This window comes from Toxorhynchites rutilus, chromosome 3, assembly GCF_029784135.1.
Source record: "Toxorhynchites rutilus septentrionalis strain SRP chromosome 3, ASM2978413v1, whole genome shotgun sequence".
Lineage (NCBI taxonomy): Eukaryota > Metazoa > Arthropoda > Insecta > Diptera > Culicidae > Toxorhynchites > Toxorhynchites rutilus.
This window is the reverse complement of record NC_073746.1, coordinates 179,165,467-179,179,974: the sequence shown is the minus strand read 5'-3', so window position 1 is coordinate 179,179,974 and position 14,508 is coordinate 179,165,467. Positions and strand designations below refer to the sequence as shown.

The 14,508-nt window shown below is 41.6% G+C and overlaps 1 protein-coding gene across 3 annotated transcripts in view; it reads right to left on the bottom strand.

Moving 5' to 3' along the window:
• Positions 1 to 4,465: 4,465 nt before the first annotated feature.
• Positions 4,466 to 14,508, bottom strand: part of LOC129780047 (titin homolog) — a 46,097-nt gene continuing 36,054 nt past the window's right edge. The window contains exons 2-3 of one of the 3 annotated variants that reach the window (XM_055787927.1): positions 5,052 to 7,587; positions 4,466 to 4,900 (exon numbers count right to left, since the gene is read on the bottom strand). In XM_055787927.1, coding sequence (XP_055643902.1) covers positions 5,054 to 7,585 — 2,532 coding nt within the window. In that variant the 5' untranslated portion in view covers positions 7,586 to 7,587 and the 3' untranslated portion in view covers positions 4,466 to 4,900; positions 5,052 to 5,053. The remainder of the gene's footprint in view (positions 4,901 to 5,051; positions 7,588 to 14,508) is intronic. The other 2 variants (XM_055787926.1, XM_055787925.1) reach the window with 2 other exon arrangements.

Genomic DNA, 14,508 nt, shown 5'->3' with positions numbered 1-14,508 from the left:
CATCATACAGGCCTATTTGTCTTCTAGATACACTTGGTAAGCTGCTGGAGAGAATAATACTAAACAGGCTGACGAAGTGTACAGAGAGCGAACATGGACTCTCATCGTCGCAGTTCGGGTTCCGGAAGGGTAGATCGACGGTGGATGCTATTATGTGCGTCATCGAAATAGCCGAGAAAGCTCTGAAACAAAAAATACGGGGCGTCCGGTTCTGCGCCGTAGTAACAGTGGACGTAAAAAACGCGTTCAATAGTGCCAGCTGGGAAGCCATTTCAATGGCGTTACACAGGATGTTGGTACCGAACTACCTGTGCGCGATCCTGAAGAGTTACTTTGAGAACAGAATCCTGCTCTACAACGCAGGAAAGGCAGAAAAAGTGTTCAATATAACTGCAGGTGTCCCCCAGGGCTCCATCCTGGGCCCAACTCTTTGGAACGGGATGTACGATGGAGTGTTAAAGCTAAAATTGCCGAAAGGCGTCAACATCATTGGGTTCGCAGATGACATCTCTCTAACAGTAACGGGCGAGACACTGGAGGAGGTGGAAATGTTGGCTACCGAGGCGATAAGAACGATAGAGAGCTGGATGCTCGAGGCAAAACTGCAGATAGCGCATCACAAGACGGAAATTATACTGGTCAGCAACTGCAGGGCTGTACAAAGAGCGGAAATTACTGTGGGGGACCACACCATTACCTCCAAACGGAAGCTTAAGTACTTGGGTGTGATCATAGACGACCGACTTAACTTCAGGAGTCATGTCAGCTACGCCTGCAAGAAGGCGGCAAAGGCCGTAACGGCGATAGCCAGAATCATGCCGAATAATGACTGGAATAGTAGCAGTAAAAGGCGACTTCTGGCTTGCGTATCCACATCGATACTCAGATATGCTAGTCCAGCCTGGGTGGCAGCGATCAACAATAAACAAAACAGAACGCTGCTGAACAGAACCTACAGAGCTATGGCGATGAGAGTAGCGAGTGCATATAGGACCATATCCATGGAAGCTGTATGTGTCATAGCGGGAATGATTCCCATCAATATTGTTCTGGCGGAAGACAATGCGTGCTATAAAGAGCGTGCTTCAACTGGACGGAATACCAGAGATGCTCGAAAACGAGCAAGAAGTGACTCGTTGAGGAAGTGGCAGCAAGAGTGGAACAATACCTCAAAAGGAAGATGGACCCACAGGCTGATTCCAGACATAACCAAGTGGATTACCAGAAATCACGGAGAAACGAACTTCCAGCTGACGCAGTTCCTGTCAGGTCATGGTTGCTTTCGAGAATATCTCCACAGATTCGGACATGCGAATTCGCCCCACTGCCCCCAGTGTGCACTCATAGTGGAAACTCCGTTCCACGTAGTGTTCGAATGTCCTCGATTCGTCCAAGAACGCTCTGAAATGCTCGCATCTGGTGTCGAAATCAACGAGAGTAATGTGACCCAAAAAATGTGCCGCGACGAGAGTACGTGGAATGCAGTAACAAAAGCGATTACGCTGATAATGTCAGAGCTTCAACGCAAATGGAGAGAAGACCAGAGAATGGCCCAATGAAATGAGTGCGTGAGCACTGCCTCCCCCTGAAGTAATACCAATGGGTGGTTCCGGGGGGGGGGGGGGGGGAGGCGGTGGTAAAAAAGGCACAGCGCATAGGAGGTGGTTTTAGTGAGTAAGAATCTCACACTACCCAGTCAACATGGCGACTGGGTGTCTATGAAGATCTCCACCTTCTTCACCAAAAAAAAAAAAAACATATTTCATAATGTTTTCAAAATGTCTTCACAAAATCAAATGTCTTCACAGTAAGTCAAATGTCTTCAAAATGAAGACATGTCTTCAAACCTGGCATCTCTGCATGTGGGTAACGTGTGTGTGTATGTGCATCAAGTATATGCATACAAGGTGGGATATTACTGCCAGGCATAACAGGCGATATCGGCAATGTTATTATTATAGCTTATGGTGCCACACACCTTATTATGTTAGAACCATTTTCATAACCAAATATTGTTCCTTCCAACATTCATGAATTCATCATTCATTGTTTCGCCATCAAAGATATTGCCATTTCCTTCAGCAAAGGCTGTGGGTTTTAAACACAATCGGAAACCTGGCAATGTCATGGAAATAACTTAACCCTTACTTAACTTCTGATGCTAAGACTAGAAGTTTTTGATCGAATCACTTTTGTGATAGAGTGGTGTCTTGCTCAGAAACAAAATGCCAAAATGACACAGACACAGAGGAGAGGGGTCTGTGTTTATTCTATCATATTTTCTGTATCAAACATTTATTCCATGTAACGGAGGAACATGTTATTTGCAAGTGGTTGAAAAATCTTGAACGAGAAATGTGTCGGGTCAGCTAGTCTTTATTTATAAAAATGGATTTCTGTCTGTCTGTCTGATTCTCATGGACTCTGAAACTACTGAACCGATCGACATGAAAATTGATATGTAGAGGTTTTATGGGCCGAGGAAGGTTGTCATGATAGTTTGAGACCCCTCCCCCCTCTAATACAAATGAAAACACAAATTTCTACATTACTCGAGAATTGGTCAAGCAAATGAAACGAAATTTGGCATGTGGAGATTATAGAGTGCAATAAATGATCCTATGGTGGTTAGACACTCCTCCCTCCTCCCTTAGGGGGGTCTGCCATACAAATGAAACACAAATTTCTGCATAACTCGAAAACTAATCAAGAAAATGCCAAATTTGGCATGCGAAGGATTTAGGGGTTTTGGTGCTTCCGTAGACGACTGGTTAGCGTCCCACATTATCATGCCGGGGGTGCGGGTTCGATTCCCGTTCTGGTCGGGAGATTTTTCGTCAAGGAAACTGATTCCGACTTGCACTGTGATCACGCGTATTCATGAGCTTGCCACTCCATAATACATTCGAGGCGTGTTATCCGGCATAGAAATCTCAAGTAGGTACTACTAATGAAAATGACGGCAAAAGTTCCACAGGGAACGTTAGTGCCATCTAAGAAGAAGAAGGTTTTAGGGGATACAAAACGTTTCTATGATGAATAGACACTCCTCCCGTCTCTCTGAGGGGAAGGGGGGCTGCCATACAAATGAAGCATACATCTCCGCATAATTCAAGAGCTAATTAAGCAAACGGATCTAAATTTGGCATGTGGAGGTTTTATGGGGAAGAAACATTTCTAAGATGGTTCAACACTCCTCCCACCTTTCTAAGGGGGGTCCTCCATAGAAATGAAACCCAAATTTCTGCATAAGTCGAGAGCTGTTCAAGCAAATGGAACCAAATTTGGCATATGGAGGTTTTAGAGAGCAATAAATGGTTTGCTAGTGGTTGAAAAATCTTGAACGAGAATTGTGTCTGGAAATAATATGATATTATAATGATGAGCTTTGGTAGAAGTACTAGGAATTTTATAGTAAAAAGTAAATTCAACGGGGTCGATAAGAAGATCAATCAATGAACAGTTCTGCGATTGGGCTCATGAACTTGCGCTTAGTGAGAAAACGTGAATGTTTGAAGGTATTGATAACAAAAAAACAAATTTTGGTTGGGACGAAGTTTGCCGGGTCAGCTAGTCCGATAAAAACGTTACGCTAAAAATACGCCAACATTTCTACAACATCCATGCGAAGGATCGTCGGAGATGATTTGTATTCCTTTCTGAAAATGAAAGAATTCTACAATCATTTTCTTAGATGTAAAACTTCTTCTTGGATGACACTAACGTTCCCAGTGGAACTTTTGCCTTCTCAACATAGTTATTACTTGCGTCATTTTTATTACAAGTACTTAGTTGAGAATTGCAGGTCGAATAACAGGCCTTGAATGTATTCTGGAGTGGCAAACTCTGTGCAAGTCGGAAGAAATTTCATTGACGAAAAATCCCTCGGCCAGAACGAGAATCGAACCCGAACCCCCGACCTGACGCTAACCAGGTGGTGGTCACCAGAGCACGTAGATGTAAAGTTCTGAGATATGGGTTCAAACATCATGATGGCCTGGGAGCATCTGAAGGTTTGAAAATGTCTAATGTTGATGCTGACGTTAAAATCAATACTGAAGTTTAAGTTAATATTTTGGAGATAGAGATACGTCAAATCTGACCCAACGCCGGTTGATGGAAAACACGAAGTTTCGGTCAAAAGATTTGAATCAATCCAGTAGCTATCTGGATTATTCTATCCGAGGCATGTGGTGAAAAATTTGGTTCCATGTGGTTATACTCTAAGTTCAGAAATCGCCTCGTCGAGGAGATCGTAAAAATGGAGGTCATATTGAATAACTTTTTTGAATGAGCCAAATGAACATAATTAAACTAAAAAAACTTGAATAAAAATGAAATGAAGGAAATCAAAATTCCCGAAATTTATTGGCGAACACAGTACAACTTTGATTCGATTCACTTTATATCCCATATTTCAAACTCTATACTTCACCAGTCATCAGGGGTGATAAAACACAACGTATACTTATTTCGAATTTAGTTTATTTTTCATTTTCTTAACATAGATCAAGCGTAATATTACACACTGGTTCATATGTGAATGAATAAGTCAGTTGGATTTGTCCATTTCTTCGGGCAGAATGATTCCCTTCTCGAACGTTTAGAGTTCGCATACTGAACTGAATTAACCTGTTCGGAAACAGATTGCCTGAACCTGCTATCTCAACGTTTACTACCAAGTCGGAATTGGAAACGCTATAACGATGTATTCCCTGCTTTTTAAGCCTAACTTAGCCTAGGAAGAGTAAAAATGAAACTGTGACTGCTACGTTTCATCTGATCTACAGGATTCACATTTACTGCTTTTAAATGATCGTTAATACTAGACGTTGGAATCAATGTGGTTATGATTTTTGCTGATCATGTTGAATACGTTTTCGGTATCCTCGGATGTTACCTGGAAGAATTAAGAGGAAATCAATTAGAAGAAGTCATATGAATAAACTGAAGATAAGCGCTATAACCAAGAAAGCAACAGGGATATATTATGATATTTGCTTGCTACTACAACAACTACTGGAAGCATTAACATTGATTGAGATTATCACATTTACATCGAAGTTTGCTTGATTTTCGAACCTGGCAACTTCTTCTTCCTCTGTTTCTTGCCCTCCTGCTTGGCTGGAGCGGGCGCTGCTTCGCTGGTTGTCGTCGAATCGCTTGGCTTGTCATCAACAGTTGTAGACTGCTTCAGTTCTTCTGATGATTTAGCGGCTGCACTCTCACTGTCACTTTTATTTTCAGTTTCCTTTTTGGGGCTACCACGTCTGGAAGAAGTTTTCGTTGAACTCCCTTTCGTCTTAGTAACTTTTGCTGGTTCTACAGGTTTCGTTTCAGTTTCCTTGACCTCTTTCGCTGGTGTTTCAGAAGCCGGCACGGCTTTTTGAGATTCGACCTCATCGGCTCTCTTAGCTTCAACGACGAACACCTTTGTTACTTCTTTCTTCTCTTCAACTGCTTGCGAGGGTGTTATGATGATAGTTTTGGGCAGATCAAGCACTGCGGATTTCACTGGAACTTCTTCCTTTTTGGTTTCCACTTCCGCTTCCACTTTTTTAGTTTCTACTGGAGCTTGAGGCTTAACAGTCTCCTGCTGGGCTGGTTCATCAGCTTGTACTGGTTTCGCAGGTTCTGCAGGGGTATCATTTAGCACTGGAACCTCTGGTTTTTGTTCTTCTGCGTGTTTCTTAGGCTCCGCAGCAAGATCAGCAGTTACTGTCTCCTCAGCTTGAACCGGAGCAACAGTTTTCATTACTTCAGTCTTCTCCTCGATTGTCGCGGCTTCCGAAGGTTCCACTTTCTTGGTCACTTCCGTTTCGATTGGCTTGTCTGTCTCCGTTGCTACCATAACCTCTGCCGGACTATCAGCTTCCACTGGTTTCTCTGCTTCAACCGTTTTTTCTGCTTCGACTGGTTTTTCAACTTCTACTGGTTTGTCTGCTTCGACTGACTTATCAGCCTCGACTGGCTTATCAGCTTCGACTGGTTTATCATCTTCGACTGGCTTATCAGCTTCGACTGGTTTATCAGCTTCGACTGGTTTATCAGCTTCGACTGGCTCGTCAGTTTTTGCTAGGTTTTCAGCTTCTGCAGGTTTTTCAGTTTCCACTACTTTGTCGGCTTCAATTTCCGTTACTTGATCGACATCTTTGGTTTCCACGGGTTCCATTCGTTTGTCCAACTCGGTTGTCTCAACAACCGCAACTGGCTCGTCGGCTTTCACTGATTTATCATCTTCCGCTGGTTTGTCAGCTTCCACAGGAGTGTTTGTTTCTGTTGCTACGGCAGCCTCTGACGGTTCATCAGCTTGGATAGGTTCGACAGTCTCCGTTGATTTAACAACATAAACTGGTTCCTCGACTTCCACAGGTTTATCGGATCCGGTCAACGTTTGAGTTTCAGTTTCTGATTTGGTAGCAAGTTTCGTAGGAACCTCAGCCGGTACTTCTTCGGCAACCTTCAATTCGATAACGGTTTCGGGGGTTTCCTGAATTTCGGTTTTCTTCGTTTCAGTTTGATCAGCGGCAGGTTCGTCCTGGCTGATCGCAACTGAAACAGTTTCTGGTACAGATTCAACATCCTTCTTCACTACATCCTCAACAATTGCAACGATCGTTGCATCAGCGGAAGGTAAATCTTCGCCTTGCATTTCTTTTAGCTCTTCGTCAAGCAATTTTTTGATTTCATCTTTGTCTGCTTCAACTGTTGCTTCAGCTTTCTTCTCTTCAGAGACTTCCTTTGCAGTATCTACAGTCGTCTCAGTTTGAATGACGATTGGTACTTCTCTGGTTTGTTCTGCTGTAGGAGTATCAATGTTCTCCTGTTTAGTTTCTTTTACATCAGCTATTTCTTCAGCAGCATCTTTAACTGCATGGTTGTGCTCAGGTTCATTTTCGTCCGAAACTGCAACTTTTTCTGGTTCTGAATCAGCGATATCAATTTTGGGCACTTCTTCGGTGGCCAGTGGCTCCGACGTAGGCTCAACTGCCTCATCAACAACTGTTTTAATATCTTCCGTTTCAGCTGGAACTATTTCGACATTTTTACTGGCTTCACTGACTGCTACTGGTACTGTAGCTTCCTCAGCCATCGTTACTGTGATAATCTCAACGGATTTCTCGGATTCAGAGGGTACCCCACCTTCCGTGGGCTCCTGCATTGGTTCCTGTGATTGTTTAGTGGTTTCGATAGTAGAGGTTATATCGGTAGGAGCGTCCTTCACTTTATCGTCTTCCTTCTCGATCTTCTCGACCTTCTCCACCGTCCTGGATTCTTCCTGTTTCTCTTCCTCTGCACCTGGTGTAGGTTCCGGCTCGGAAACCGGCTCCGGTTCCGGTTCGGGTTCTGCTGCCGGCTCTGGCTCGGAGACAGGTTCGGGTTCGGCCACCGGTTCCGCAGCAGGCTCGACGGTGGGTTCAGCGACTGGTTCTGTGGCTTTAATTTCGGCAACTTTTTCTGCTATTACGGTGGTTGGACTGTCCCCGAGTACATCATGGACTAGCTCGGAGTTCTCTAGTGGTGTAGGGAAGGCAACGGTGACAGTGATCACTACCACCAGCACGGCGATCTGAAGCAATTTCATGGCTGAAATGAAAACCAAAGTATTGGAATTAGAGCAGAGGTTTAGAAAAAAAATGAGTTACATGTAACTATTTTCGTGCAACACGTACAGGTTAATTTATTTGTTATATATTAAAATATCTCAATCCTTATTCTCTTGTTTATCACTCCAGATTTTTCAGAACACATAAATATTTTAAAATTAACTTTTTTTTAGTCTTTAGTAGAGATTTCGGTAATTTACGTGGTTTTGTAAAAGCAGCTGAAGATGGTTGATCGACGATTTAATCTTACTTTGCTTTTAAAGTTTAATCACACCTTGAAAAGGGTCAATTTGAAAATTGAAATCAACAGTCTCGTAGTTTTGAGGATGATGTAACAAACTGCTGTGGAATGCTCCTAATTATTATCAATTTAAACGATTTACGGACTAGAGAGTAATGTATATCCATCATTCAAATCTTAAGGAATTCCCGATTCGATTGATATGCACATCATCAGCATCCGTTCGCAACAAAAAAAAATATGAACGTCAAAATTATTTATATCATAGAAACAAGACATGTTTTTCATGTTATTATACGGCCCCCTTTATGTAGTCATACATTAACCCTTTGCAGTCGTATTAAAATTTTAGATGGGTGCCGTACTTGTCGGAATTGAACGAGCATATATCGCCTCCCTTGAACGAGCATATATCCCTGCATGAATCATGTAAAATTATGAAAGCTTCAGGGCACCTTCGAACCTGTTCCTAACCCACGACGAAGCTCACTTGAGCGGTCATAAAACACCACTGAAGGGCGTTAAAAATACACACAAAAATTAATTTTTAGCACATGTTTTGGAATCTCGATTTTTTACATTAAATTTAAGCTTTAAAATAATAGAAAATGTGCTACTCTCCCATTCAGGATTATTTTTTTTGTTTATTTATTTATAATTCAATAAATAAATAAATTAATTATAACCGTAGTTTGTACGAGAAAACGGTATCTGGATATAGTTGTGAGACCGCGGGCTTCGTCGATGAATGTTAAAATTCACTAGTTGCAGAAGTTCAGGGCAATCGACGTGGGATAATATCATATCCGATATGAAACAGGCTTTAGAAACATTACGGCGATCATGTAACAAATCGAGTCCGATGAGCTTACAGCGGTGCTCATAGCTAGGTAGGTCATTGGGATTATTCCAAGGTAATCTACGTAAGACAAACTTGACAAACTTGCGTTGAACAGTCTCAATGCGTTGAATGCTGTTTTGGTAGTATGGTGACCAGATAATTGATGCATACTCAATAATCGAGCGAACCAAGGCGCAATAAATTGCTTTTATGCAATGAATGTCCCTGAATTGCTTGGTTGAGCGAAACACAAATCCGAGTGTTTTAGTTGCTTTTGATACAATATATACGATATGATCACGAAACGAAACGATATATACGAATATATACGATATGAAACGCTTAGAATCGAACATGACTCCTAAGTCCTTAACGCAGTCAACCCGCTCTAAAGTAATATCTCCAAGCCTATAGTCGTAACGAACGACAGAGCGTTTACGAGAAAAGGATATCGCAGAGCACTTGGTTGGGGTCAGAATCATTCTGTTCGTTTCACACCAAGCATCAAAAGCGTCAATTTGTGACTGAAGAAATAGTGCGTCGGCTTCACCATCAATCAAATGGTACAGCTTGAAGTCATCTGCATATGATATTTTTTTACATTCCAGAATGGTATTGATGTCGTTGAGATATACAAGAAAAATAAATGGCCCAAGATGACTTCCTTGAGGTACACCTGATGTCATACGGAAAGGCTCAGAAGTGAAGTCGCCTATTTTTACAGCAATGTATCGATCCACCAGATAAGACTGCAGCCAACTCAAAAAGGAACCGCTGAATCCAAGACGCTGGAAGTTGGCAATTGTAATCTGGTGATTGATTGTGTCGAAGGCTGCAGAAAAATCTGTATATATCGCATCTATTTGATAGTGCGATTGTAGAGCCCGAGCAATGAATGAAGTGTAAACGACCAATCTTTGGAAAGGAATCCATGTTGCTGCTCGGCAATGTAACTTTTACAGGAATGTGTTATGTAATTCAAAATGATGATTTTGAATAGTTTGGAAAGAGCACATAAGCAAGCAGTTCCTCTATAGTTTTTCACTTGCTTTTTGTTGCCTTTTTCGAAAACTGGAAAGACAAAGGAGTTTTTCCATGTTTCCGGGAAAATTTCACACTGAATGGACCGACAGAATATGCGACTCAGCGGTTGAGACAGGCCTGTAGAGCACCTTTTCAAGACAGCAGATGGAATGTCATCAGGTCCAAAATTAGAAGAATACCTCAACTTTTAGGAAGCACTCTCCACGATTCCAGAGTTTATCCTAGGTGATGATCCGATCGACGATAACTGAGGTACATTATTTGTTGCAGCGATGATCTGATCAGGATCGAGACGCGCTTCGGTTAAAACGCTCTTGAAATGACATCGGAAAAGCTCGCAGATATCGTCTCTAGTAGAAGCTTCGATATTGTCGTGCTCCATCGAGGTCGGTAGACCGGACTTTTTCCTTTGGTCATTAACAAATGACCAGTTACGTTTCGGGTTATTTTTCAAATAAGATTGCATGAGGTTTTGATATCTGGTGAACAAGGCTCTATTCAGACGCATATAGTTGTTGCTAGCAATCACATAACGATTCCTCCAAAAATAACACCGTTTCCTTACCAATTTCTTCAAAGCAAATCTGTTTGTTGTTTTTAAGCGCTTCAAGCCAAGATTTGACTATGGTGGATGAGGAAAAGCACGATTTTTTTTTTCTTTGGAACGAATTGGTCAATCGCATAAAGCAACACGTTCGATAAGATCCGGGTGGCAGATTCTAGATCAGAGATATTCAGAATGTCGTTCGAATTCAAACTTCGAAGAAAATTGTTCATCGAAGGAAAATCAGTCTTACTGTAATGGTAAGAGATCGATTCAGCTGTGCTTGCAAATATAAGCGGAGGCGAGACTCGCAATGTAATGAGAAGCGGAGGGTGATACTGACACACTTTCACTAGAGGAGACGGCGACTCGTTTAGAATTATGTTTGAAATAAACTCTATACGGGTAAAGCATAATTCAAGGATACGATTGTTTGCGTTGGCGATTCCAGTCATTTGACATGATCCAGCGAAGCTAAAACTGTCTTCTCGACAGACTCGGTCTGGCGGTGCATGGTAGAATGCAGAGTATCAGGAAAAAATAATTCGAAGTGTCGATAATCCATCTAATGACTGGTAGGTTGTAGTCACCTAGCAAGAGAATAACATCTTTAGGATTCATTTGACCAGTAATCCAATTTAGCGAAGAAATATGCTGTTCAATCACCGATGGATCATTAGTACGATCAGGTGGAACGTATGCAACTCCAATTAAAATAGTGTAGTGGCTGAACGAGACAGCCACCCAGATCTGATCAATTGTAAATCCATTAGGAGGAAACAATTCACGAGAAAAGATTCTCGATTTGATGGTGAGAAGAATTCCACCACCGTGAAGTTTATTACTGTTGCTAGCAGATCGATCCAGTCGGTAGACATTGTGGAATGGTCCGAAAATTTGCTTCGACAGCTTGTTGCCATTAAGCCATGTTTCAGTGAGCGCAATAAAGTCGTAACAAGCATCAGAACAAGCTTGAAAATAGTCGGATATTGCGGAATTCATACCACCGACGTTTTGGTAATAGACTACCAGTTCATAATTCATATCAGAGATGCTCACCCTTGTCGGTTGCGATGTGGATTCAGGTGATTGTGTTGGTTTGACGAAAAAGCTACGATGTTCACTTACTGCGCAGCATAGCATTTGTATAATATATATTCCATAGCCAGGGCTCTGCATAGTCATAGTCAACTGAGGATAGTCAGCTGACTATCTGACTGACTATATCCGTATTCAGTTAGTAATGATTTTTGGCATGAAGTTTCTCCGCCAAAACGACTAAACAATCAGTCGGGCGTTTAGTCGCTATCTCCCTCTACCGACTCGACTATATCATTTCATTCTTCCCAGTCAAATTGTCCTCATTGCATTTTGAAGTGACTTCCCCCAAAACGAATTCGTTCCTCTCTTTCTCTCTCCCATGTACGTGTGCATGCATCGATGTTCGAGTTTAACGTGGTTTGACATACGCTACGAGTGAGCTAGATTTTTTTTTGTATCGTACACAAAAATTACTCACACGTATAAAATAGCGTGCAGTGTGTGTGCTATTTTGCACGCTATTTACTAATACTAACGCTATAGCATACTTGAAAAACGATGGTTTTCACGATGGGTAGACAATAAACCGTCCATTGATGGGGTAACTTCTTTTTTGCATCAGAAATCATGTTTTCGTTCCTCTTTATATGGACGATATAAAAAAGGTTGCGTACGCGGGTATGAAATTAGTGTCAGGGGGAAATGGAAGTGTGGATTGAAGTCAGTTGAATGAAGAGGCAGATTTGTATTCAATAGTCGAGTCAGTTAAAATAACCACTGACTGGACTAGTTCACCAGTCATCCTCGCTAATCAACGCTAGTCAATTCATATTCTAGTCAAGTCACTTTTTGTCGACGGCGACTGCCGAAGTAGTTCTAGTTGAAGCGAAGCTACGGAGAGTAGAGTCGGTCTTCATTTTTCACCTTCGAAGATTTCGGGCCCTGGCTATAGCAATATAAGAGCAATATGAACGGGCGAAACAAGAGGCACATTGCAAATAAGCACACATTAAGGCTTTTCGCATACTTTCCACATACACGAACCAAACCTAAAAGGTTATAGATTCACTTTTATGGTCTCCCTTTTACTTTCAGAAAACACTTTTCTACGTCATTTTATAATGATGTGTAATATTATCCACATTTATGCAACAGCAGCGATGGCTATGTGGATAGCGTGGTCGTGTAAAACAGCCTTGCATTCCAACCGACCTTGGTTCGAACCCCGTTGACATCGTTTGGGGTTTTGGGCACAATTCCAATCTGACGTTCAGCCTGAGAGAAAGACGTGTCTGCTCCTGTACCTAAAAACATTTAAAAGCTTTAAAAAAAGGTGCTTTTATTTTTTTATTCACCCTTCAGCACACGAAAAGCATTTTTTCTGCCAAAGATGAAATGTTTTTTTTCAACGCTAGTTTGGGTGTACAAGTTACTCATACATCGTCACTTACGCAAAGTATAAAGGTCTAGTGATCATGTCATAGCCCTAAGTATTTATCTGCTGATAAAATACACAATCAACATTCTCGAGTGGAGACAACCTTCCAAATACTTAGCACTAAAGCAAATATCACCAACAGACTGGTCACCCTATATTACAACTTCAAAATGCAAAATAGGCGGTCATTGAAGCCTTAGCGAAAACCAATCCTTGTGAAACTATTCGAGTGCTTGTGTCTGAATTAGCCAAAAGACAAGACAATTTTCAACAACGGATTGGAAAGACGAAGAAGATATTCACAATAAATTATAAATGGACGCCGTCTGTCTAGTATCGTTTTTGCAATTTATTGAACATGCTTCACAGACTGATTGACATATCGACAACACATATGGTCGGTGTTAAGTCAGACCGGACCATGTGACATTTTTCTGAAGTATGAAGCTATAAGGGGGTTTCATTGAGCTTTTTAAACATTTTCGATACTTCACTCCCGCCGTACGTGTGATTTTCAAAATCTGAAAAGTGTGGTATGTAGCCTACGTAATGTTTAACCAAATGCAATCAATAACTCGAAATTTTCAATTTTGCGACTTGGTCCTCTCTGACTTAACACCGACCATATGAAACACAAATTGTCCCTCGGGTACTTATTAAGGGTACAAAGGGACCTTGAGAAAGACAATTCATTCCCGCTCGACGCTCATCGGCAAACGATTCTCACTCAACATTCACCAAACGGGAAGGAAAGGGAAGGAAGGAGGAAGGACAGAGCGAGCGTAACATTTATGTAGACTGATTAGAAGCGACAGACATTTTGTCTTTTCGAAATGGTATACAAATTAGATCACACAAAGGGGGAAAGAGTTTGAGAGTTACGGCTAACAATCCTGTTTGCCAGCCGTATCTTGCATCACCCATCACCCAGTAATCATACCAGAGTTTGAATTTCAAGCAGAATTTTTCGAATGAAGTGATGATCAGGTCACTTCGTACAGTCGGCAAAGAGGTATTAAGGCTCAAAACATTGTTCCTCCAACGTAACTCGTTGTCGAAAAAGGAGATTTCAATGCCTGGACTGTAGAGAACAGAGTCTCAAGAAATGCTCAATTGGGCTAACAGTGGGAAGATGTTCCACACAGAAACTGAGAGTTCGAAAAATGCTACGATTTCAAAAAGCCAATTCGAGAACCTTATCAATGAACTTAAAAAATCATTAGCACTACATGCCAGCCGCATCCTAGCTTCCGGAAGAGTGGAATCGTGCCGTGAAAAACCCATGAAGTTGCTTGATATCTGCTATATGTGGAAGGAATTCTCGAACAATGTCGCTGGCTGTCGTCAGCTGGACCCCAAATGAAAATGGATACAATCCCAAAGGTTCCACCAGAAAAAAACACGTTTCACCGCTTTCCCCACACGTGACTAGATTACATCGAGGGCTCCTGCTCAACGAGAATCGAAGCAGCGGTTTGAAAGTAATCTATGAATCAATTGTGTCGTTATCTTTTTCTGATGTAAAAGTCATGTAAATGCTCAAATTAATACTGACAGCTCTTGATTCTAGAAGAATAACCAAATATTGTCCAAATATTTCTTTTCTCAATTTTAATGTTAGTACAAACAATCAGTTTTCAATGGCATATATAACGACGAAATCATCCAAAATGCTCGGATTAATGTTTCGTGCAACAAAACACTTCAGGGACATACACTGCATAAAGGCCATATATTGTTCCCTCGTTCGTT